Source organism: Podarcis melisellensis (genome assembly GCF_964234715.1).
Source record: "Podarcis melisellensis genome assembly, chromosome: 8".
Classification (NCBI taxonomy): Eukaryota; Metazoa; Chordata; class Lepidosauria; order Squamata; family Lacertidae; genus Podarcis; species Podarcis melisellensis.
The window spans coordinates 11,765,876-11,791,153 of record NC_138540.1 but is presented as its reverse complement, the minus strand read 5'-3'; the positions used below and the strand labels follow the sequence as shown (position 1 = coordinate 11,791,153).

At 49.5% G+C, this 25,278-nt stretch overlaps 1 protein-coding gene across 29 annotated transcripts in view; it reads left to right on the top strand.

Moving 5' to 3' along the window:
- The window catches only part of EIF4G3 (eukaryotic translation initiation factor 4 gamma 3), a 79,156-nt gene that overhangs the window by 35,444 nt on the left and 18,434 nt on the right, over nucleotides 1–25,278 (top strand). For 12 of the 29 annotated variants that reach the window (XR_014171254.1, XM_081923100.1, XM_081923094.1 and 9 more), the window contains 12 exons: nucleotides 1,055–1,150; nucleotides 1,984–2,097; nucleotides 5,211–5,246; nucleotides 9,450–9,470; nucleotides 10,101–10,280; nucleotides 11,669–11,783; nucleotides 13,242–13,348; nucleotides 13,879–14,001; nucleotides 14,671–14,779; nucleotides 18,046–18,900; nucleotides 22,601–22,689; nucleotides 23,541–23,793. Coding sequence is in view for 28 of the 29 variants with exons in the window: in XM_081923114.1 (XP_081779240.1) it covers nucleotides 1,055–1,150; nucleotides 1,984–2,097; nucleotides 5,211–5,246; nucleotides 9,450–9,470; nucleotides 10,101–10,280; nucleotides 11,669–11,783; nucleotides 13,242–13,348; nucleotides 13,879–14,001; nucleotides 14,671–14,779; nucleotides 18,046–18,900; nucleotides 22,601–22,689; nucleotides 23,541–23,793 (2,098 nt within the window). In the remaining variant the exon portion in view is untranslated. The remainder of the gene's footprint in view (nucleotides 1–1,054; nucleotides 1,151–1,983; nucleotides 2,098–5,210; nucleotides 5,247–9,449; nucleotides 9,471–10,100; nucleotides 10,281–11,668; nucleotides 11,784–13,241; nucleotides 13,349–13,878; nucleotides 14,002–14,670; nucleotides 14,780–18,045; nucleotides 18,901–22,600; nucleotides 22,690–23,540; nucleotides 23,794–25,278) is intronic. The other 17 variants (XM_081923105.1, XM_081923095.1, XM_081923099.1 and 14 more) reach the window with 7 other exon arrangements.

Here is a 25,278-nt window from a genome sequence, read left to right as displayed (position 1 = left end):
GCCTGTGTTATGAGCTCTGTTGCTGGGCAGGCTTCCCCTCCTACCAACAAGCTGGCCTTAACTCAGGGGCCTGTTAGGAGAAGGCACTGCTTTTCTTGTGAAATGACAGTTGAGGTGTCATTGCTTAGTCTTAACTGGCTGCAAGAGGTTTACCTGCTTTATCTGTATTGCTGCCTTTTGCAAAGGGCCTTATCTCCTCCTCTACAGGGCCCTGGAGCAACCAAGGGGCCTGGGAACGGGGCTGTTTGCTGTAGTCTTACAAGGAGGCTTGGACTGTTAATGGGAGCAAGAAGGAAGGTGCATTTAACTCCTGGCCACATAGAGTCAAAGGGCAACAGTAGAGCTTCTTTTTTAAAGTCTTCTAAAACTGTGTGGGTGTCAGATGTGCAAGCTGCCATTGTCCTGTCTTATAAAGAGGCACTAAGCCTCAGTCGCATCACTGTGACATAAATCCGGAAATGTTTTTCTCGAGCCAAATAGTCTCCTGATGAATATTGTAACGGGCTGAATATTCTGCTGCTTCTTGGCATGAATTAGCAAAACATTTCTGGTGCTAAGTGTGCCACTGAGTCATCCAGCAGGGAGGAGGATGAGGTGTGTGAGATTCTGTGTCAGTGAGGTGAGCAAGCCAGCAGGGTGGGAGTACCTGGTGTATAGAGCCTCAGAAGCAAACGGTTTGGCCTATAGGCACTGATGGCAGACACAGAGGACAGCTATCTCTGCCATGGTTCAGCCCCCCCCCCCAGCATCATTCAGGAGATGAAACATTGGACTGGACAGATTCTTGCTCTTGACCCAACATGGCAAATGTTGCAGTTAAGTGCCTTCAAGATAACCATTGCGTTTAAGTGAGATAGTAGACACCCCCTAACTGTTGAAAACCTGAAGTTAAGGTTAGTTCCTTGTATCCGGGCTTTTACATCAATGGCGTATGTCTGAAGGTACAAAGTGTGAGTCTAGTTGAGAGTTGAGGCAGCAGCGGGAAGGCAGTTTCCATCCCGGTTGCCGTTGCTTGTCATGTCTTTAACCATCTTTCTTCTCTCTCCCATGGCAGGCCCCTTACCCCTCTGGACAGAACGCCGCACCGACTACGCTGGTGTACCCGCAGGCCCCTCAGACGATGAGCACCCAGCCTCAGACGCGCTCGCCGGTAAGGGAGCCCTTATTTTGCCTGCGTGTTGTGCTGCATCTGTCCAGCCGTCCAGCAAAGCCATTGCGTTGCACTTCCTAACCTTTTTGCGAGTAGCTTCCCTGAGAAAAAGGCACCCGAAGGACTTCCCCTCTGCTTCCAGGTGGCACAAGTGACGTAGTGTTGAAGCCCTCTGGGCCTCTCAGAGATGAAGAGTCAGATCCTTTTTTGAGTTGCCTGCCTGCTCTCCAGAAGCCTGTAAATGCCTACTCCTGGGCACTTCTGTCATTGCCTACGGTACTGGTGCCCTGCTGCCAGAGGGGGCCCTCAGCCCGGCTTCAATCTCTTGTGTTGATCCATACCACCTTGCATCATAAGTTTCAGTGATACAACCTGTGCCTTTCAAGGGTGTGTCTTCTGGTGGTGGCTGTTGTGTGGTAGATGCATGGACACCCCCTCCCTTTGTGTCTTTACCTTTTACTGCCCCCTTCTTTAAAGGGCTTGTAGTGAGTGGGGAAGGAGAAACTTGTTTCCTGCGGCCAATGCAATTCTGGGCTCCTGTGCTCACAGCCCTGCTGGTTCCAGCTGCACACTCTTGTTTTTTGTCTAGAAAAGGACCCTCCAGCTCATTCCCTCCTCACTCAGCCCCAGTAGTTGGCCACAATCCTGCTCTATGACAAACTGGTATTGAGCAGCAGAAGGGACACCCTTCCATCCGCAGCCACCCTTAATGTAGTAGGGCATGTTCCTCCCTGTTACGATGCGCAAAAAGCAAGAGCTGAAACATTCATGGCTGAAACGAGAGGGGAGAGTCTGACTCGAGAGCCATGTCTCTAAACCAGTTTTCTTGACAGCCCAGCAGAGCAGTGCCAGTACATTGCCCAGACAACTGGAAGCGGAGGAAGGTTTTGGAACAGAGTCCGGTTTACAGGTCCTTGGCGGGAAGAGGCTGGATAAAATACTGCATTGTAAGCAATATAACAAACTGTACTCCCTTCTTGCAGGCAGTCGTGCCCCCGCGGCACCCCTTTCAGTTCTGTTGCTTTTTTTGGTTTCATTTTTTGACCACATTGTTGACTGATCTACAGAAAAGCACTGATCCGATCTCTGCTTTAAGCCGCTGTGTCTTGCGGGCTGCCGCATTCAGCGGCAGTTTGGAAGGGGCCAAGGCTGTCGAAGGTGGTGGCAGGAAGAAATTGAGGCAGGGTGCCCCCTCCTTTTAAAAAAACCCACAACAGCCACAACCCAATAACCCTGGTACAAATTTTTCAGGTGATCTGAGTGATCAGGTACCTGAGATTTACTTTTCTAGCCCTTGTGGGGGATTTGCATTTGATTGGATTAGTCACTCGAGGGAAATTGGCAAGAACTCAAAACAGGAACTTTCCCCAATTTTGGCAGAAACCTTAAGACAGAAGAAACTACCTATGACGTCAGCCATTTTTCTGTGGTCATGAACAATCCCCCCTCTAAAATATTACCCTGCGTGCAGTCTTCTGCCATCGTCACGTTTTGTGATCATTACCACCCCATGACTAAAAATTGCTCACATAACATTTCATTTCCCCCAGTCACCTCTCCTCCTCCCCTCGCAAGTCCAAAACAAATGCAAAATGGGCTAGGCTGAGCAGCTCTTGCATTTCGTTCTGGGCTTGGTTTCCATTGGTTTATTCTCCCCGTCCCCCCTTTGTGGCCCTGAAGGGAGGCTTGGGGGAGGGTGAGCGAGGGAGAGCAAGAGAGAGAGAGACAGCCCCCCACCCACTATGGCACCAGAGCCCCAGCTGAGGGAGCTGGTGGGCCCTGGAGTTGTTTTTGTGCTGGCAAATGAAGGGACCCTAGTTCTTCTTCCCATAGCTGCCCTTCAGCTTACTCCAATCTATTTCTGCATTCAAGGGCCATTGGCAATTGCACAGCCTCTGCCTGGACACGGCCATTCAGGTAGCTTGGTGTCATCCCCAGGCAAGTTTTCTGTTACAGCAGGGCCAGTGCTTCACACTCTGCATGCTAATTCCAGTTGGGAAGACTTTAAAAACCTTTCAGTGAATTTCTAAATTGCAACAGGTTTTTGTTTCTTTTTAAAGCAATTTGGCCATCATAGCGAAAATGCTGAAGTGGGGAAGAGAAAAGCTATAGTGGGAGGTTTTCAAATGGCCACAGCCAGTGTGCCCACAACGCAGCTTTAACCCATGGCGGGAGAGGGGCCCCCCTGCCAAATATGCACAGAAGGAATTGGAAGCAAGACCAGCATCTGGCAGGCAAAAATTGTGACTCCAGGCAAAGGGAAAAAGGAAACCTATTTTTAATCTGAGCCAGCAGTGACTACAGTTTGTTCTGTTGCTTACAGTTACTTAATAGAGAGGGGGGCAGAGAGAGAGGCAGAGAGAAAGAATTCTGTCCGCAGGAATTATGCAGCCAATAGCCAATGGTGACAAGTGCAAAATAGACTAGGGTCTTTCTTTTTTCCTCCCACTAACGTTGAAGTTTTATTTATTTTTCATATAACATGTTTACTGGGCCGTTGGTTTTCACATAATTTTATTAAGTTGCAACTATCTGGCTCTGATTTCTGAGCTGTTTAGAAGTGATACTTCCTGTGGAACAGTGATAAGACAGGTACTTTTGTTTTTGGACAGATGAACACCAGTTTTTTTGGTCTGTTACTGGTGTGCATTTGCTGATTTTCTGGGAATATAGACTTTCTATCCCTCAACCTATTTAACCAGAAGTAGACATGCTTAATGCTTTATGCTTCTCTGGTCAGATATTTACCATCCTATTTTGCTTGTGCCCCCACTTTTCACACTAGAGGCAGAGCAAATTTTGAACCATATTTCTGTGCCGAATTTAATATAAGAACTAGCAGCCAATTCTTGCTCTCAATTTGTGTGTTTCTCAACAGCTAGAGGATCAGTAGAATGGCAGAGTTGAGCAAACGGGCCAGAAACTGTCCGTTCAGCTATATTAAAGTGTTTAGGAAGTTTCAAGAAGCACATTGAGGTTTTGAGAAAAAATCTGTTAGGCATTTTGATGGTAAACAAGTGATCTCTTTCTGCCTGAAATAGACGCTGCAGCCTGTTCTGTAGGTTTGTATGCTAGTGAGAGACTGTCTGCCGTTTCTGTTTCTGAATATTATATTTGGTGTGGAAAGTAGGTTATTTAAGTGTATCACAGTAAACCTTGGCACTTAGGAAAGCTGGTTTCTGCTGAGAAAGAGCTTGAACTCTCCAGATGTTTCCGCAAGGTAGTGGCAGTTGATCTGAAGGCTCTGGTAGTTTCCTTGATTTCTGGTGACACACTCTCTGCTTATTGGTTGCTGTTGTGAACTCATTTGCAGTCTCCTCTTGCTTTATTGTTCATAGCAGATTTTCTGTTAATGTTCGGGGGTAGAAATAGTGAGTGTGGCTTTTCTCATGTGTGTTGTGGGAGAGGATAGGGGAGAAATATTGAGTTGATTCTACAGCATTGCAGGTCTACCCGTCCCCACACGCTCAGCTGCACTGAATATGCCGCAGGATTTTGCTTGCTTTCCGTTAAAAAAGGAAGGAGAGCCCAGTGAAGTTTTTAGAGGTTTCTACAGCTGCACTTAGAAAGCTTCATATATGCCAAGATATCAGCATCCCTAGGTGAGGCTGACTGTGCCACAGACAGGGCTCTCCATCCTGCACTCAGCTTTGATGCGCATCAGCAAGGGCTGGCCTGCCTTGCTTTTTTAAAAAAAATAACTTAGTGTTTGGTTTTTCAGCGAATCCTTCTCCCCCTTCCCTCCTTCAACTATGTTAGTGTTAGGGTGTCTTTTGGCTATCTAACAACTTTGGCAGGCACCTCCACCACCCACATTTTGAGCAGTGCATTCACCTGGCAGCAGAGTTTTACCTTCTGGGTTTTTGGTACCTGTCTGTCACTGTCCTGCAGCACAGCTTTGACCGTGAGAGTGTCTGTGTATGTGTGTTGGGTTTTTTGTTTGATTTCCCCTTGTGGGTTTCTTTTGCATACAGTGTGACAGTTTTTGCCTTTTGTTGTGGTGTTTCTGACTCTCTGTGCCTTTCCTTTTTGTGTTTTTGTTTCTCCTGCTTCTCCTCAGTTTGCAGCGGGGCCTCGACCTGCCCATCATCATCAGGTACAGTACCCTCCTTGCCCCTCTTCACTACGCCTCCCCTTTGCTGCCAACTGGTTGGGAGGAAAATGTGCGGGGGGGGGGTGTTACTTGGCTGGCCCTCCACTAATTCTGCAGGCCATGTCCTGCACCTTGCTTTCTTAGAACCCCCCCACCCTTTCTAAAGAGCCCCCTAACCCCATGGCACAGTCAAGCTTCAGCTTCTAACGGTTACTAATTCTGTTGCATCAATTAACAACCCCACTAACTGTGCTCCCTGGCTTTTGCTGCTGCCACAAAGCTTTCTGATGGCTGTTGGTCTGGGATCTTTGATGTTTGCTTGGTCAGGGGTGTGCGTGCGTGCGTGTGTGTGTGCTTAGTTTGGTTATCTAGTTCTCTTGGGCACCAGGGGAAATGGGGTCAGAATCCAAAAGACTTGCCCGGAGCAATTGCCACATTACAATACTCCCAAGTACTTTCCATTCTGAGGATGGCAACATTCCACCTGAAATAAAAACACTATGAACGTCTACCGCAGTCAGGAGACTGCTTGATTTTCTTTACCAAATAGAGCCATGCTAAGTTGGAAACACGTGAAAAATCTTGAATAGTGAAATCGGATTCTGGGTTCAGGGGTTTTTCTCTGGTCTTGTGGGGCTGGCCCAGCCCACCTTCCATGCCCCCTTCAAGGCAGCATCTAGGGGAGGTGTTCAGCATCTGAGGTTGACTGCTGTGGATGGACCTATGAGTCCGCCACATTTCTACAACCCATCCTTGGTCAGAAACAACTCATGAGAAGGGGGTTGCACTGTTGTTTCATCCGAGCCGAAGCATACTGGAGTGGTGAAAGTGTAGGTCTGTGTCACATCATAGGAGGGGGGTTCCTCCCCATGTAGCCTTAAATCATCAGGGAATAAGTTAATTTTGATGTGCTCATCTTCTCTCTCCCCGCCCCCCCCCCAAACAGACAGCCTGAGTTACTCTTGTGGCTGCTACTTGCTGTGTGGAGGGGTGTGGCTTTTAGAGGTGCTGTTTCTGGTTAAAATGTTGTGGTTTCTTCAGTTCTACATGCTGGAGATGCCAGGTCCTATATTTTCTGTGGCTGTTAAAAGGGTCCATATCAGTGGGGGGCAGGGGAGTACTGGGCTTCCTGGCTGGTGCTGTAGATTTTCAAATATCCTTTTACCATCTTCAGTGCTGGACGCGGTTACAGTTAGGTTAGCTTAGCTTTAGAGACGGCTTTGAAAAGTGTTGCAACTTGCCGTAAACCTTTATGGTGTCCCATTGATTAGAAACCCAACACAAAATAATCAAGGGTTAGCTTGGAACCAGAGTTCAGCTTAACTTCACATGTTACCAAATGGCTCAAAGCAAATGGGTGATGAGGAGGCAACTGGATTGATGGAGAGTTGTGGAGAGCTTCTTGGTTGTCAGGTGCAACTTGAGGTTCCTTCCCTCTCTCCTGCTGCCATTGAAAATGACAGGAACTCTGATAGTCTAATGCAGAGCACTCTCACAGGCATCATTCCCTGCAGTTATTGTGTCATAAGATGTTCAGGTCAGTGTGACTCATGTGCTCGCGCCATTAACTGGCAGCTCCTCCGGCCCAGCTGCTGTGACGCTTGGTGAGGCTCATTGAACTTGCCAACTGCTATTTGAAGACCGAGGGGGCTGTGGGCACGTCTTCCTCCAGGAGGAGCGCTATTCCTGGGGCCCTCCTTGCTTCTGCGCTCATTCAATTAGCGCAAAGTGTTTGCACAAAGATGTGCAACACAAAGCTGTTGGAAGCAACTGTGAACTCCCCTGTGGGGAGCAGCAGCAAACCTTGTCAAGGAAAGGAGGGAGGGTGTGAAAACACTCTGCTTACCAGGAACTGAGGTTTGCCTTAGAGTTGGAGGGGTTTCTCCTTGGCAGCCTTTGACTCCTGCCTCATTAGGGAATCACATTTTCTATTTAAGAAAATTTCTATTTTAGTTCCTGCTGGGCAGATGCTGTGAATTCTGTCAGGCCTCTTAGTTTCGGGACTGCTGAGCAAGGATTCATGTGCCAGTCTTGTTTCTCCAGCAGGCTTGGTCCCTTCTACACACTTCTGGTGTGGTACACAGGTGGAACAATCCCTGCCCTCCCCGATTGGCTCTGTCACCTTCCAAAGGGCAGGGTTTCTTCTGAGCTCTTCAAGCTCCCATTTCCACTTACTTTCTTTTTTCCTCTCTTTCTCTCTCCCACCCCCCTTCCTTAGATAGTATCTGAGGGTCCCAAGATACCATGTTAGAGAGTAAAGCAGTAGCAGGGGAGTAACCTTCCCACCACCCAGCCAAGATGTTGTCCTCAAACTGCAGCTAGGTGCCTTGAGCCACATCCACCCCTCCTCTGATGCTGGAAGAAAATGAGCTATTTGTTCACACACTCTGTCCTCCATTCAGGCAAACAAGAAGTGTGACTAGTGGTCAAGGGCTCATTCCAGAAAGGCTAAACCATTTGGGGTTCAAAGCAAGGGCTAGTGATTGGTGCTGCCTAGAGTCCTGAGGGCCACCAGATCGAGAAGCCTGGAGAGCTGTGTTCAGGCCCTGGGTCTGAGGCCCCCCTACCCCTTCCCTAATGGAAGCAGTTTTGCTCATCCTCTCATTCGGAGGCTGCTCTGTCAGGCAGCTGAAACTGTTGGGCTTGGGAAGTTTGGTGTGTCTGGGCATCCCACTGATGACCACCATCACAAAGCCTGCGTCTTAACAGCACCAGCCATGAGGGCCAGGGACAAGCCAGTGGGCCTGCTGCACAGGGTTGGCCTTGACTCTTTGTGTTCCTGATTTAGCACAAAGTGCTCCTCCAGTGGGATTTGGAACGGGCTGGTATTTTGACCTGTTTGACAGAACGATTATAAAACAGAGAAAAGAACACCAATTCATCTCTGACTCACTGCTGCAGCCATGGCCTCCATCATCTTGTCTGGAACCCTGAATTTCTTCACTGTTAGTATTGCAAGTTGCAGGAGTTGGGATCTGGGAGGGGAGTAGCAGCTGCAGGAGTCTTGCATGTTCCCCTTCCAGACCCTTTTCTGGTGCTGTTTTCAGAGCAGCATTTTGGGATTTCTTTCCACCTCTTGAAGCTGGTCAGGTACTTCGTTGTGTTTGCTTGATCATCAAAGAGACTTTGGCTAGTTGAGTCCCTGAGCGGCTGCTGGACCTGGTCTGCTCTCTAAACAGGAAACAAAATGCAAAGCTCCAAAGCATCACTTTTCCTTCTCTCCGCCCCACAGGTTCTCTCAGCAGGTCGAAAGTGGTTCTTTTGAGGGGTGGCCCAGACAATCTCCGAATTCCTTACGATCCCATCTGTGCCAGTTTTACATGCCTGGAGAGCTTTCCAGCTGATGTATTGTGCAGCCTTGAGATTTCTCTGTAAGCAAGGCTGCTTTCCAAGGCGAGAGAACTGAGGCAGGCTTGTCCGAGGCCAGCCGGTACATCCCTGGTGGCTGTGGTTTGCCTTAACCCTGAGCTCAACCCCCTTGCACTGCTTAGAGCAGGACAAAATTTGTCAGTGGCCTGCTGTGTGTCCTGGTTTCTGTGCAGAAGATTGAAAGAGGAGGCCTCATGGCCATCTAAACCTGGAGTTGCCAGCCAGCAAGGCTGCTCTTGATAGCCAGCATAGCTGTCCGTCCCTGCCTGTAGCCGCATCCCAGGGGTTGTATTCTGCATCTCTCCTCCTCCCTATCCACCCTGGAGGTGGATCTCTTCAGACAGGTGGCTCATTCTGTCCTCTACAGACAACCTGTGGCTGTGAGGCAGAGAGCCTTCCCTTCCCTTCCTGCTTGACCACTAAACTTGGGGCTGGTTTCTCTCATCTTTTTTTGAGACCATCAAGAGGATTTTAGCAGGGTTCTGATGATCATTGGGCTGTTTCTGTTGGAGAGGAGAAGGGACCCCCAGGAAAGGGTAGTTGTCGATAGGGCAACTTTTCCTAGCCATTTTCTTTCCACTGAAGCTTTAGTCCCTTGTTGTGTTTTGAGGAAAGCTAATGTCAGTGGAACAAATACTAATTTTAGAAAGCCCTAGACTGTTGCATGATGGTGACTCGGGCCAGGGAGGAGTCCTCGATGCCTACTGGAGGGGCTAGGCAGAAGGAGGGCCTTAGGTTGCATGCTGGAACCCCACCCACCCCTCCTGTTGTTGACCTGTCAGCTGTTCCATTGGCTTTCTTTCTATTTCCTGCTGCTTTCTTGCTTCGTTGTTGAAGGGAGGATTCAGACCCATCCAGGTAACTTTCACTACTGGTTCTGCATGGCCTCACTGCCTCTCGATCACATGCGCCATTAGCGGCCAGGTGTCTTAGTGCCTGACGCATCATTTCGCACATTGAATGTTGAGCGTTGGGAGATGTCGTCGTCACACGTCCCTAGTCCTCTGGTTGACATTTGTACGGTCAGAGAAGTTGAGTTTAGATCCAGGAAGGGGTTGCCGTCTACTTAGATCATGCCCGGAGTGATGAAGAAGCTTCCCCAGTTTCAGGCAGGTCAGGGAAGGTAAGTGTGTGGTTGCCCTAGGACTGAACGCCAGTGCAGGTGTCAGGTTCCTCTTGGCAACCCCTTTAGAGAAGTGGCCTTATACAGTCCATCTCCAAATGACACCCATCACCATTCCTGCCCTGCCCCCTCACTTCCAGGGCAGGACTCGTTAGATGCAAAGACTATCCTGGTCAGACTCATCACTTTTCCCCGCCCACCTGCGTTGCACGTGGGGCAAGTGGGCTTCCGAGGCAGAAGACTTGGCCAGAGAGGGCCAGCTAGTTGTGGATCAGGTGCATGGCGGAAGCACCATGAGTGCGGCGCACTGCTCTTCCAGGAGATGGCCGGCTAAAATATGGGGCTCCTTGCTTCCCTTCCTCCAGTTTTTCCAGAGGCCTCAAATCCAGCCTCCCAGAGCAACGATCCAGAATAGCAGCCCTTCCATCCGTCCTGGTGCACAGACCCCAACCGCTGTCTACCAGACCAATCAGCACATCATGATGGTGAACCACCTTCCCATGCCGTATCCAATGCCTCAGGGCCCCCAGTACTGTATACCACAGGTAAGGTCACAGCACCCTTAAAATGATACAGTTGACTTGCATCTTAACCTGCACAATCGCAGCTTCACAGGCTTGGCACCCGGCCAGCTAACAGGGCACAAATGAAAGCTACGCAAGGTGAAGAACTCATTAAGCCTGTGTGAGAGCTTCCCAGTCCCTGGTAAGCAAGTGAGGGAGCTCAAAAGCTCTCTGCCTTGCATGGGGAGGGCAAGACCCACACAATGCACTGGCATTTCAGCACGGTAGCGATGCTCATGCCAGGGTGTTTCCAGGCTTGTTTTGACTATGAGCAATTTTGGTTTTATGTGACATCCCCAGAAAGGAGCCGCGGCGCAAGTTGCGAGTTGACTGTAAAGTTTTGCCATTAATGGCAGGTAGGGCAAGTCAGGGAGGGAGGCATGTAAGTGCTCCTGTTCTTTAATTCGGCTGGTGGTGACGATGTATCTGCAGCTGCCTGCAGGTTGTGTCCAATGTCAGCCCTCCTGTGACTCAGCTGGGTGCAAGTTAAATCCACAGCACAGGTGTGCTTCCGTTTCCCTCCTTCCCCTGAGTTTTCAGTCCTTGGGTGGAAAAGGGGAATCGGGGCAGGACTGGGAGGAATCTCTGGCACTCTGGTATGCAGGCAGCTGCCTTACCCAGGCCATTGGCCCACCTAGCTCAGTATTGTCTACACTGACTGGCAGCAATGGCCCCTGAGGTTTCAGGAGAAGGGGTCTTTTCCCAGACCTGTGTGAAGATGCTGCCAGGGATCAAACCTGGGGGCCTTCTGCATGCCAAGCCGGGGCTCTGCCACTTTGCTGAGACCCTTTCCCTGGAATTTTGGAATCTTCAATATATTTGTTTTATTTATTGCTTTTTTAGCTCCCAGCATTCCTCAAAGGTGTTCAGAGCAGCATCGCATGGGACTGTATCCAGCTAAGTTTTACTCAGAGTAGACCCATCAAAATGAACACACCTAGGTTAACCAAGTCTGTTGATTCCAATGGATCTCCTCTGAGCAGGCCTACTGTTGGATACAACCCATGATGTTCAGTCTCCCCCTCTTTAAGTCTTCACAACAACCCTGTGAGGTAGGTGGCTGCGCCCTTTGTATTGCCCTCCACTGCTGCATCTTTTCCCTCTTTGCTCTGCCTGGTGTGGGAAGAGAGGCCAGTAAGTAGTCTGGAATTGTATTGATTGTGGACTTAGTCCCTGCTTCCAAGGGACCAGCAGGTCAGGAAGTGGGCGACAAACTGCCCAGCACTTGCCACGAGACCAAGAGTTGGCATTTGCAGGGCTGAGTGGGGAACTGCATTAATGGCATCATTAATAAGTTAGCAGGATAGCTTTTCCTGCTCATAAAACGCCTTGCGCCATTTTCTGAGCCTCTTGTGCCATTTCTGTTTCAGTATCGTCATAGCGGCCCTCCGTATGTGGGCCCCCCACAACAGTATCCCGTTCAGCCGCCAGGGCCTGGACCATTTTACCCAGGACCGGGACCCGGAGAGTTCCCCAACGCCTATGGTAAGAAGAGGTTTCCTTTGAAGGGGATGGGTAGCAGAGCAAGGGCCATTTGATATGGTCCTTTCACCCTGTAGACTGACCTTTATGCAAACCAGGCTTCCTGTGTTCGTATTCCACACCTTCAGCACTGTAGCATTCCCATTTTGGCTTCTCTGTGTTAAAATGAATATACAGTAGGCCTGCAGGTTACATTCCAGGGGTTCATGCAAAGCCAGGGAAAACCCCAGAATCGCCCCCGTTTAACTCTCCCTGTCTTACTGGGCTCTGGGAAGGTCATGCAAGGCCTCTGGAAGAGGCGGGGGAGCTTCTGTGAGATCTTGCTAGAGTCTCACACAGTTTTCCAGAGGTGTTGCGTAGCCTTCCCAGAGCCTTCACCTTGCTTATCAAGATCTGGGAAGGTTCCATGAGATCTTGTATGACCCCTTTTAGCTGCCTGCCCCCTCCAGTTCGTTTATTTTCCTGCCATCTGCACAAAGCTGCAGTTGTGCAAATAAATCACATGTCAGTTGCAGGTCTAAATTGTGACTTGAGTAGATTTTCCTCTTTAATTTTGATGAATGAATTCTGTCACTTTGGCTGCATTGCCTTATTGGTGCGCTCTGGTCATCCTGGGGGCAGGAAGAGAGTTAGGCAAGGACAACCAAAGCACTTAACTGCTGGAGATCTTGCTTGGAGATCTTCCTTTGGCACCTGGGGTCAGAGCCAGCCTTGCCATCAGAAGGCGTAAAATGGTGTTATAAAAAAAAAAAAGTATGGGAGTGGATTGGGGGCTGAAAATCTCTGGAAGCTGGAGTCTGCCCAGCACCCAGTCCTGTGGATTATCGGCTTTCTTGTGAAATTGGGGCATGCTCACCACTTTGCTTAGAACCTTTGGCAAATGGGAGACTCTGAGGTCTTTACTTTCTTAGGAGTAGAGGGTGCACTTTGCTTTATTGGCTCTGGCGGCAATTTTGTTTGTGTGTGTGTGTATGCGTGCATGCAGAGGTTGAGGAGGTGGCTTTGTTCCTCCAGAAAAGAAACTGAGCCTGTCATATCATTGGCCCATTCCTATGGAACTCTTTGGCACTGGAGATTCAGCGGGCGCCTTCTGTGCCAACTTTTAAATGCCTACTGAAAACTCTTCTGTTCCATTAGGCCTGTGCAGGCAGTTAAGAGTACATCCTTCCACAGTGGTCTAATAATGCTTGTTTTTATTTTTTTATGGTTTTACTGTATGGCTTTTCATTGTAGTAAGCTGCTATGATATACACACACATATGCAAGCCTGGGGGGGGGGCACTCCCAAGCAGAGGGAGCAAGTGGCCCCTCATTTCCCTGACCTTGAAAGAGGAAAACTAGGAGTCACACTTTGAGGTACCTCGTCCTGGCTGAAGGGACGTGGCTTTGAGCGCTTTGCCACAGGCAGGCAGCCAAGGGAGTGAGCCTAAGATTCTCCTTGTCCCCCTTTACCCACCGCAGGGGCACCTTTCTACCCAACTCCCCCGGTGTATCAGTCCACGCCCATCATAGTGCCTACGCAGCAGCAGCAGCAGCCAATCCCACCAGCCAAGCGGGAGAAGAAAACGGTAAGAGAGCTCTGCAGCTGAATGCTGAGCCCTGTGGGTTGAAGGGAGAAGCTGGAAACTGGGGAGGTTGACGCTCCCCTCACCATGGGAGGAGTCTCTCGCACAGGTGTTCTGTTTAAAGCCTTTCTTGTTATTTACTCACCTTCCTCCTATGTGTTTTAAGGTGATATATGCAATATAATCAAAACAGTTTAAAATAGCAGCAAACGAATGGGAAAACCCTAAAAAGAAACACCCATTGTGGAGACCTCAGCCACTTAGAAAGCTTTTCGGAACAAAAATACCTCTTGGCAACACCTTAGTGGGTGCTATAATGGGGGTACCTTTGGGGGTGGGGGTGTAACATTATAAAAGGGGCACCTCTTGGGGTGGGGTTTCCTTCCACCATGTGCTGCTGTGGCCCTTGGTGCGGCCCTCTGAACCGTGAGTTGTGAGTGTCATGCTCCCCTCACAGCATGAGGCTGGACCCCCAGCCAAGCCACTTTTTGGGGGAGGTGATTTGAGCGGGTGCTTCGTTCCATCCTTTCCAGATCCGCATCCGAGATCCCAACCAAGGGGGCAAAGACATAACGGAAGAGATCATGTCTGGTGGAGGAAGCCGCAACCCCACACCTCCCACGGTCAGGCCCTCGTCCACGCCCACCCCGCCCCAGGTAACTGCGTGGGGACGGACACATGGTGGTGGGAGGCTGGCACTCATTCTCTGCTGTAGCCTCCTTGCGCAGCGTCTGTATCCCGGTAGCGCTTCTTGCCCTCACCCTCTCCTGCTCATCAGCTGCAAGGCAAAGCCAGTCGTCCTTGGAAAACTTCTTGCCAGAGATGAGCCAGCTTCTGAGGGCAAGGAAAGTTGGAGAAGGACCTTGGCTGCTTCAGGCGGGAGGGTCTCCAGGACTTGGGTTGTGGAACATTCCTCAATTGTAGCTCCTCTCGGTTTATTGTTATTCAACACTTCATTTTTTTTAAACAAAGTGCTTTGAAAGGCTTTCAGTTGAATTGTGGCAACCTTTAAATAGTTGGGTAGGGGAGAGGCATGCTTTCCCCCCAAATTCCATGGCATGGGGGGTGTCCAGATAACTGGTTGTGCCTTCTCCTTTCTCGCTGCTGTGAATAGTAATTTGTCTTTCTCCTCCTGCTGCTTTTCTCCCTCCCTCCCCATGCGCTTTTTCTTTTTATGACCGTATACCTTATTTCTTCCTTTTCTTGATTTTTTTTCCTTTCCAACCCAACTGGGTTTTCTGCCCCTCTTGCTCGCTTGTGTTCCATGTTGCTAGTTTTTATGTTCGCATGCTCATTATCACCCTTTTTTGTACTTCAAATCCCAGCAGCTGCCCAGCCAGGTCCCCGAGCACAGCCCTGTGGCATTCGGGGCCATGGAGAGCTCTCACCTCGCTGCCAGCACCCCCATCGCTGTGACAAGCGACCTGAAGCAAGGTGGGTGGACGGATCTCTTTGTCCCAGTTTTGAGAGGTGCTCTCCCTCTCTCTGTGAGGAGCCTCGAGAGCTGGTGAATCTGTGGGCCTGAACACTGAATCATTTCTGACCTTGTGGAAAGCGCTACCTTTCAGCTTCCCATCTGCAAGTTGGTGGTGATGATAACATTGACCCACCTTGCTGGTTTCTGTAGCGCTTTCACAAGCAGCCTGTTGGGCAAAACCACATGAAGTTAACAAGTTTTCTGAATTTTGGCCAAGGCAGACTAGGGGGGAAATGTGTCATGAATGACCTATCACCGATAGGAGCACAACATCTGGAAGGCACTAGGTTGGCAAAGGCAGTCTCAAGCTAGTGCTTAAATGAGCTGTAAATTCTTTCTGACAAGGAAGCCCTCTCTTTGGCACCCTAGAGCCATCAGTTACCCCCCGCAGCTTGACTGCTGGCCCGTTGGGCAGCTCCTTTCACACTTGCACTGAACGCTCAATAGAACCAAGTGCTTCTTTGCTGCCAACACCTCCGCAGGGGTGGTTGACGTAGGTGGCTGCAGCAGCAAGCGGTCGTGGTCACAGTTCTGGCCAGTTCTGTTGTGACCCGGCACAGCCACTCTGAACCTGGAAGGAGGGCAGCAACTGCCAGGTTGGAGTGGCTGCCCAGTTGCTGCTCTGCTGAGTGCTTAGAGGGACCCAGCTGCACTCCTTAGGGTTCTCCATTGAAGAGGGAGGCAGATGTAGCTGAGGTTGTTGGTATTCTGTGGGGTGGCTGATGGAGAAGACATTGGGGGAATGATACATTTTAGGGCCATTGTTGGCAGGGTTCTGAGTCACTGCAGCTGCTATGACTCCTTGGCCAAGTAGGAAGGAGTCTGGTTGGTGGGGGGGATGTTTGTAGGGCTGCCTGGGCTGACAGGCATTCATAGTTGTTGCTCTTAATTTAATAATGATGGTGTTAATTTAATATTCGTTCCGCTGTTTATAATTATGCATGGGTGGGCTGTCGCTTGTTCTCTTTCTGGTTGTTATAAAAACATTGCAACAGTAAATGCTCTTAAAATACACGTCTTTACTTCTGTTTTTGCAATATAACTTATATATCTTATATATAACTTATATATCTAAGAGCCTTGTTGAGACTTGCTGTATCCATGAAACAGTCTGTGCTTGTAGATGTCAAGATTAGAAATTAAACCTGGTCTTTGAACACCTTGCACATTTCTTGAGTTCCCCCAGCTGTACAATGGGGCTTTGGGTTGTAACTCCTCCTTCTGGGATATGCAGGGTCACCTTGGGGTAAGACTCTGGGCAGGGGGTGGAGCAGGTAACGGTGAGTGGGCAATTTTTAGTCTTTATTTCTTAAATACATAACCCATCTGGTGCCCCAGGCAGTTAAAATTGGATGATGATGATGATAATGATAATGATAATAATAATAATAATAATAATAATAATAATAATAATAATAATAATAATGGCAATAAACAAGGCAGGTAAAATCACTTCCATAGAATTAATTAAATACCACTGGCACTAGAATAAATTCAAACAATTTATAGGTACTGGGGTCAAAAACCTGTCAGGATAAAAATGCACAGGTGCATCTCACATTATGTCGGGGTTATGATCCTGGCTGTCACGTGCAAAGGCAAAAGCATGTAAAACTAGAACAGCCTCTGGAATGGTCCTGCAAGACCATCCCTACCTGTCCAAAAGCAGTTCTGAGCAGGCCTTGCCCCTGCCCCTCCATGTAAGACACCTCATCATTCTCACTAAGCTGTATAAAGGTCTTGCAAGGGTGCTCATGAGATCTTGGACAAGGCTTCCAGGGTTTTTTTCTTGCTCTTCTGGCCCTTTTTATTTTTAAAAAAATTCAGTGATCCATGTAAGGTATGATCAAGAAAGTGAAATCAGCCTAAGGTGCGATCTACCTGTATTTTCTTGCTGGCAGAAGGGATTATATAGACTCCCCTTGATATGGGAGCTCTAGACATTGGGAGCAGACGCTGAAGGGGCTCCCCAATTAGGAGCCCACCAAATGTCCTTTGGGTGTTCACAGGACAGAAAGAAGAGCCCCTCTGGAAAATCTTGACGTCCAGACCTCATGTGAGAGACTGTAGTTACTGGGAGTGAGCCACATTCTGCTTTATGTCTGGCCAAAGGCAAAAAATAAAAAATGAAGATGTTGCATTCAGTCAGTTCATGATAGCTGATCTGAAAGTCAGAGGCTGGCTGCAAAAGCCTTGAGAAAATGGCAGCCAGAAGATTTCTCAGCCTTGCGACTCCCACAAAACTAGTCCTCTTCTTTCCTAGTGGTGCTTCAGTGCCCTTGAACCAATCCCCTCAGTTGCTGCCATTGTCTTTGGTGACCCTATAACAGAGGTGGCCTTCCAGTGTTCAGTCCCTTATTTACTGACTTGTGCAAGACAGTTGGGTTTCAGATATTACTGGCAAAACCTTTTTTGTAAATAGCGACTGGCCCTCTTGACTGTGAGTTTAGAAAGGCACCACGAGTCCAAAGGGGGAAGTTCAGTTGGTCCCTTGACAGTAGTGACAGGAGACACCAGGCTCAGCCTAGCTTGTGGGGGTTAGGGGCGATGCATGCGCTCCACTCATTGCATTGGCTGCTGAATTGGGCTTGCATCCCAAGATTCCCATTGTACATCTTGCATCTCCACCCCTCATGCACATAACAAGACTCTAGGGTAAAAAGCGAATGCTGTGGGGCGAAGGGAGCTCCAACATAGTTCTCAGGACTTGAGACATTGTCTTTTGATTTATCCTGTAAATGCACATCCATGTTGTTAATCAGCGTCTTCGAAGCAACCTTGGCAAAGAAATCCACAAAAGGGCCCGTAGTTCGCTTTTTTCACAGCTACACTGCTTGCGCATGGGAGCCCTTTGTGGTTCCAAAAAGTCCCCTCCTCTGTGAGGAGGTGGTTCTTAGTGCCAAGGCAAGTGGCCCTTGAAGCCAAACTGCCCTATTAGGAACCACCAAAGAGAACAGCTAGGGTTTGGGGGCTCAGACTCCTTTTGTATTGCAGAATGGGTGGCAAGCAAACTTGACAGAAAAGAGCAGCACATTGCTTGCTTAATCCCCATTTCTTCCTTCAGTAACCTCTGGGCTGAGAATTGAGGACTCTGGGCAGGGAGCTGCGTGGGGGTTTCTGCAGTTCCTCTTGGAAAGTGGGAGTGCGTAGATAATTGATGCAAATTCATTCTGATCTGACGAGTTAAATGGCCCTTTCTAACTCTTCCATTTTTTCCCCCCAGAAGAGAAGCCTAAAGCAGATCCAGTATTAAAATCTCCTTCCCCTGCCCTCAGACCAGAGCCTAGTGGAGAGAGGAAAGATCAAATGGGCCTGACAGCAGAGACCCCGACCACCTCCTCCTCCGAGACCTCAACAGAGCTTCCTCTCACGGCTTTGCCCTCCCCTGCGGTGGTCATTGCTGCCGCCGCCACTCCTCTGCCTCCTAAATCAACGTTTGCACCAGACTCAGAGGATGGATGTGAACTTGCTTCCTCGAAACAGGAAGCCGCACCTCTTCACAGTGCTGCGCCCTGCATGGAAGTGCCCGTCTGCCCCCCAACAGAGGACGCCAGCGCGGATATAGGCAGGGAGCCCCCTAGAATAGTCCCCAACGACCTCCAAGTGACTGCTAGTACTAATCTAATTACTGAACTGAACGGAGTTAGTGAAAGGGTCACAGTGACTGATGGCATCTTGGAACCAGATCAACCAGAGGCAGCTGGACCCTTGGCTGTGGATCTGGAGAGCCCAGAGGCACCTCTGGACGAGGCAGAAAGTGTGCCACTTCCAGCTTCTGTCGCTCTTCCTGCTGTTCCGTCTCTGCCTCCATCTCCTCCTCCCAGCCCTCCTCCCGTTTCTGCCGCTGCTACTGTTAGAGCGACGAGCCCTCTTCCTCCGCCACCATCTGCTTCTCCTCTCCCACTACCTGGTGCCCTCCCTGCTCTTCAGGGGGATTTAGAAGGAGAGGAGGCCACAAGAACTACCCTTGGCGAAGACACCCAGGAAAATCTGGAGAAAGAAGAGGTGGAGGTAGACGGACAACCGGAGGACAATGCAGACTCTCAGGGCTTGAATTCAAAGAAGGGCCCCGGAGCAGGTGAGTGTCCTCACAGGGGGTCACAATGGTCTCTCCCAACTCCTTAAAAGTCTGTGGTACAGTTTATTCAGAGCCTGGACAGCTTTGCGGGGGGGGGGGGGGAGGAAGGTTGGCTGCACAGGGGAAATAGGATCAGTTGCCTCAACTCCATGTGTGAGTGTGTTCTTTCTCTTGTTCGGTTGCAACTTGGAAAAGGATCTAGAGATTTGTATTTCAGAAGGCAGCTAAGTAGGCCCAGAGGAGGCCGGATGGGTGGGAAATTTGCCCAGTTCCTTTTTTTCAAATCCTGAAGGAGAGACAGGGACTGATGGGGACGGGGTAGGCTTGTTTCCTTCTCCACAATGAACAGGGCTTCTGTAGTATGATGAGCAAAAGCGAGAAACAGCCTGTGAAAGTGGTTTGTTTTTATGCTTCCTGCTTTATCTAGCAGAAAGCAGGCAGAACAACCATTTAGGGAGAGCTGCATTGGTGGGTGGGTGGCAGACTTGGGATGGTTCAAATGCTTGGCATTTTGCTGCTTCTCTCTCTCTCTCTCTCTCTCTCTCTCTCTCTCTCTCTCTCTCTCGTAAAAAAATAATTCACAAAACCCACCTTCTTTTCTGGCTCAGAATCACTTCCCATATTATTCATTTTAAAGTTATTTTTATCCTACATCTTTAGGATTGGGCTTTTTACCTTTGCACGGTTCCCTTTCCTTTTACATAAAAAGAAACCCAAGCAGTCCCCAGAGTTGGTCCCAAATGATTTGTGAGATTACTTGCCAACACCTCTTTAATGTTAAAAGTTTTACTGTGTCTCTGAGAAATATGTATGGTATTTGAATTGCATTTCTTATCAAAGAGATCATCGCCCCAGTTTGAGGTAGTTTTCTTTTAATTTTCTCTAGTTGCACAGCTTTGCCAAAATAATTTCTCTTTTCCTTCCTTCTTCCGCCCCATAGAAGCCAATTATGGGATGTTGGTGGCTTGTGAGGATTTGAGGAAAGTCAGCCAGCAGCAGCAGCAACATATGGGGTGTGGAGTTTAGATGGGAACTAGGAAAAGCCCCCTTTTTTTTCTTGTGTCAGTGTAGCACCTGCTTCTTCCTGCTTCTCACCAATATTTTGTGTGAGTTGGAAGCTGCCTCTCCAGGGTGCTTGGGTCCCTTAGAAGGTGTGCTTGGATTGTTGTCCTTTCAGACTTGGGCCCTTCACAAGCACGTCTCTTAATCACTCTCTTGATCTGGGGAAGATTGCAAAGCTTTCCCTCTCATCTGTGTTGCAGCTCCCTGCGTGGGCATGCGCTGAAATGGTGGAAAGTAGGGAAGCCAGCTTCTGTAGTGCTGCAAAGGACTTGGTTTGGCAGTGGAGCCTCCTTGCCAGCAGAGATGCTGACAGCACCAGGACATGACTTGGGGGTCTCAGTCTCTGAAATGGCTCTTCGCACCCAGCTGCCATTGTCTGAAGTCTGATGCCATTCCTTCCTCCTCTGCAAACATGGGGGCTGCTGCCACCACAGACGGAAGTAGATGGTAGCTCCTCCCCCCCCTCACCCAGTGCCATGGGGTGCCTCATGTGGGCATGGCCTGGACTTGCACACACCCCTCCCAGGGTTCCTCCTGAGCCTTGCCTGACAGGGCAGTATGTCATAGTCTTCTGCCATCGCATTATGACATGGCAACAGGGCTATGCTCCGGTCAAGCCTTAAGTTTCATCCCTCGGACCTCCCTGCGATCCTTTCGTCCTTGGTCATTGGTGGCCAGTGCTAGTGGAAAGGGAGGCTGTGGGCTGCTTTGTGGGGTGGCCACAGAATTTGCAGTTCCTTTCCTGGTGGGAGAATCTCAGGTATGTGCTTAAGGCAGTTCACCACTAGCATTTCTAAGCAGCGGTGTTTGTCTTCTGGGCCTCTCCCCAGGTGGGAAGAAGTACTGGGTTCATTACTGAACTCTGCAGTTAACTTGAAGGGGACTCTGGGGGGAGCGGGGAGAGAGAAAGCACTTGAGAGGAACCTTGGCTGGGCTTTATGGCCATCAATTGTTAAAAAGAGAAGCATCTGAGAATGTTTTAATAACCGTGACTCCAGGCATATGAATGGCTGTTCTGCGGTTCTAATGACTTCTACTTAGGCTGGCTCTGAATTGCTAAAGTCCAGAATATCTTGGGTTGGTCTGTCAGGTGCAGCTCAGAAGCATCCTGTGTTGCTTTATCAGTCCTCATTGCCTTTATTTACGGGCGTGCAAAGAAGCCGCCGCACAAGGAGGCTCCTTTCTGCCATCCTTTGTTTCTTTCAAGCTTAAATATTGCAATTAGAAGGAAGGAGGGAGGTTTAGGGTAATTAACCCTATTACGGGGGGGGGGGGTAAATTTTGCTTTGTGGCTTGTTTTGAAGAGTAGGTGAAAAGTTGCCTGTTGCACAGTTATGCAGGTCATTTGTGTGTCCACCAGTAACTAGTTTCTGTAGGACGTCCTGACCATTTTCTGAACTGGGGGGAGTGAGTTTGAGCCCATTGTGGCTGCAGCAGGGAAAGGTATGGGGAGCACATTTTGCACCAGCCTCCAGAGGTAGTAGGTGGTGAGCTCTTTGCAGATAGTTTTTTTTCTACCGAGATGGGCCTGACTGATTTCACCAGCTGAAATGCTGCACTCATTCCTAGAAGGATAAGACCACCAATAGGACACAGTGGCTATGTGCTTCCTTCCAGCTCAGAGGCCACTTGCTTCTGAATACCAGTGGGTAGAACAGGCCACCAAAAATCTCTGTGGTTTTCTGCGAGTAGACCAGGAACCCCCATGCATTTCAGTCGGTAGACCTGGCTTCTGAGAATCCCCATCCTCACTAAATAGCAATTGCTGGGGAAGAACAGCAGGACTGAGGGTTAAGTTCTTTTCCTTGGGTCAAAGCTGGCCAGGCTCTTTGTCCCCTCGTGCTTTGTCACAGCTCCCTGGGTCCACCGTCTCTTCCAAGCTGATGCTGTTAACAAGCTGCTAACCCTTTGGCACATTTTAAGGTGCTCAGACCTATTTCTGCTCTTGTTGCCAACAGAAACAATATTAAGCAAAGAAGTATCTGCACTCATGGTTCTCCAAAGCCACCTCTCTATATAGGCCCTGTTGGTGTTTGCCCTCTGGTGTTGGAGGTGTAGAACTGCACTGTGGCTGTGTTTTGACTTGGTGTGGGTGTGCATGAGAGAAAGAGATAATTGGGATGGGGGAATCTGATCTTCCAGGTTGGAAGCACAATGAATCATCTTTTCAAGGGGCATTTAAAATTGCACTGCAAAAATCAGTTGCTCTGTGTTTCATTTACAAAATCTCAGCCAAGAGTCATACAAGAGGACTTACATAGGCAGCTTTGTGTCCCCCACTGCACCCCACAGCTGCCTATTGCTGTGTCTTGCCTTGGACCAAGGAAGAGACAACAGGGCCAGGGCCAGGGCCACGCTTCCGTAAATTGTCAGGAAGTCAGAGGAACTTCAGTGAGGGGCAGAAGTGTCACCTCTTGGTTCATTTGCAGCTCTAGAATCTCTTGAATTGTTTTCCTAATGTCAGCTGTCAATGTGACCCCTTTCCCCTTGTCTTCAGGTTGTTTCTGTGAGGCTGAGGCAAGTTTCTCCCCTTCCCATAGTTTTAAGCTTATTGGAAAAAGGGAGCCCGTGCTCAAGGCTGTTCTGTTCCAAGCAGGCTCCAGATTTGACAAATAACCTGTCCAACTTTATCTTGTAGCCCAAACAGCTGCAACTGCACCAAAGATGTGGAACAAACCAAAAGAGCGGAGCCAGGCCGCCGAGGAGGGGGTGGAGGCCGAACCCGAGGTAAGGCGGGCAGGAGGGCGGAGAGGTTGGGTGCTCAGGAGCCATCGTGCTGCCAAGTTTCAAGGGATTCCCTGGCCCTAGAGGTGAACCTACTAAGCCAGGGAGCCCCAGAAGTTTGCCTAGCTTCTGATTTTGAGTGACTGCCCTTTTAGAGAGGGATAAGTTGAGGAAAATGTTAAGAGTGCTGCAACCTTCACCAGACTCCTCTCCAGACTCCCATTAACCAGGTTGGCAGAGGCTGCAGTATTGTTTGCTAGTGGAGCTTTTAATCAGTTCTGATGGGGAAGTGTTGATTTGGTGTGGGGGGGTGTCAATTGAAAAACAAAATCCTTTTTAAAAAATCATTTGGGCTGTTCTGGACGCTTTACAGCAACAGAGCAGTGTCAGTACTTTGGAAACTATTCCAAAATGATAGAAACTGGAGAATGCCTGGTGTTGTTTGTTTTTTTTAAAAAAAATCCATAATCTCTGTTTGGCCAGTATTTCCCTTTTTCAGACCGAGAGCCTTTCTCCCTCATGGGCAGCCTTCCAGGGGCCAGTGGAGGGCAGGGCCAGGGGCATAAAAAAGAAGGCAGGGCAGTAGATGCAACTCCCGCCCTTTGTACCGTCATGCAGGATTCTACACGCCACTCTATCTAGGCAAGTGAGAAGTATTCTCACGGCTCCAACCAGGTGTGCAGCAGCAGAGCTAAGGAAAGGGGCATTTCCTTGGAAGAGTCCCAAGGGCCAGTGAGAGGAGTCTGGAGGGCCACATGCGACTTCCAGTCCTTAGATTAGAGGCAGTGGAGCTTTGTCTATTGAGTGCTTGGCAGAGAGTAGGGCGCTGATTTGGGGCTTGCTTCTTGTTTCAGCCTAAAGCAGAAGTGGAACCTGGAGGTGACAGGATACTTGAATCTGAACAAGAGGCAATGAGCCAGAAGACTTGCCCTAGGAGGGACTCCCACTCTGACCTTAAGGTAGCGAAAGCTGCGGAGGAGAATGGTGAGCAGGAAGGGGAGCCCATTCGCAACGGTGCTGAGAACGTCTCCGAGGGGGAAGGAGGTGAGGGGAATTCAGGCTGCGCAGAGAGTCCCAGTGAAACCCCGGCCTGCCAGTATAAGCCAGGTAAGTCCCAGTCACCCTCTGCTCATCTTACCCTAGAAGTTGGGGCATCCTCAGCAGTGTTGCCTTTCCGTGGCATGGACTGTTACTCCTCTGCCTCTTTGGGGGAAACAGCATTTCTCCTAGCAAAGGGGTAAGAGAAAGCAATGGGAAAGTGGCCCTAGTTACTTGCTTTGCATGCAGAAGGCCCAGGGCAAGGAGAACTGCTGCCAGTCAGTGTAGATGATACTGAGCTAGATCAACAGAGTAAGGCAGCTTGCTTTGTTCCTGTGTAACCAGGAAAATGTTGAGCAAGCTGGCAGAGAGAGAGGGAGGGAGCCTTCCTAGGAGAGGGCTTGGTGTGGTGTAAGATGCAGCTTCTGGACTAAGAGGGTGATTCTTTGACTCAAATCTCCAGGCCACCTCCGGAGTTTAAGGGCTGCTTCATGCAGTTGGCAGGCATGCCTTATTTCTTGTACACATGAGCCGGAAATGGACAGTTGGCTATGACTTGCCAGTATTTTGAAAGAAGTAGCTGGCTGCAGGTGGAGTGAGCCCCTTGTGAGGTGGCTTCTGGAGAAGAAGGCATCACTCCATGTCAATGCTTTTCCTGCCTGGAAACCTGCCTTTGCTGCTTGGTTCCCTGAGATTCTGACTCTGAATCTGTGTGGATTCAGCAGGGCACGTGGTGGAGCCCACGCTGGCACCTCCAGGGCCCTAGCTGGCAGCCGTCACTGCACTTACGCCTCCCGACTCCCTTCCAGGCCTTTTAATTTTTCATGTGGTGCCAGAGCTCTCGTTTCCAGGATGTCAAACTTGTGGCTCCAGATGTTTGCCTCCCTTTAAAGAGCACTTCATTGGTGGTTAATTCCTGAAAATGACCCTTTGAAAGACTGAAACATATAAATTCTTTATAGAATATCTGCTGGGCCTAGACTACCGTCTTCTCTACAAATCTCTGCTGCATTGCCCCTCTGTGTGATAAAAGTGACCACCTGTAGCTCTTTGGGCAACCTATGCTCCCTGAGCCTCCAGGTGCATCTGCACAGAGCAGAGTGCACAACTGTCCCTCTGCAACTGTCCCTCTGCTGCCTGCTCTGCTGCTGCTTGTACTGTGCTTCCCAAGGGTTCTTTAGAACAAAGCTACAAAACCTGTGGACGGCTGTCGCGGTGCTGTCCTGCTCCTGCTTCTTCCCCTTCAGCATCAAACCCTTCTTTTTTTCCTTCTGTGCAAAGAGATGCGGGGTGGGGGGGTGTCCCTCAGTCAAGAAAGGGCTCAAGCAAGGCCCCATGTGACCAAATGGATGCAAAGCCAGACCTCCACAATCAGAGTGCAACATTCTTTTTCCATGGAGCCATGCAGTCATTCCCTCGACCATTTCGTGACTTCCCCACAAAATGGGGACAGGGTGGGGCAAAGGAGAAAGACCCCCCATGTCCACAATTGTAATTGGAGCAAGGGGGCCTTGGTGGGGAAACATGGCGCAATGAATTGCCCCATCCTGAGGC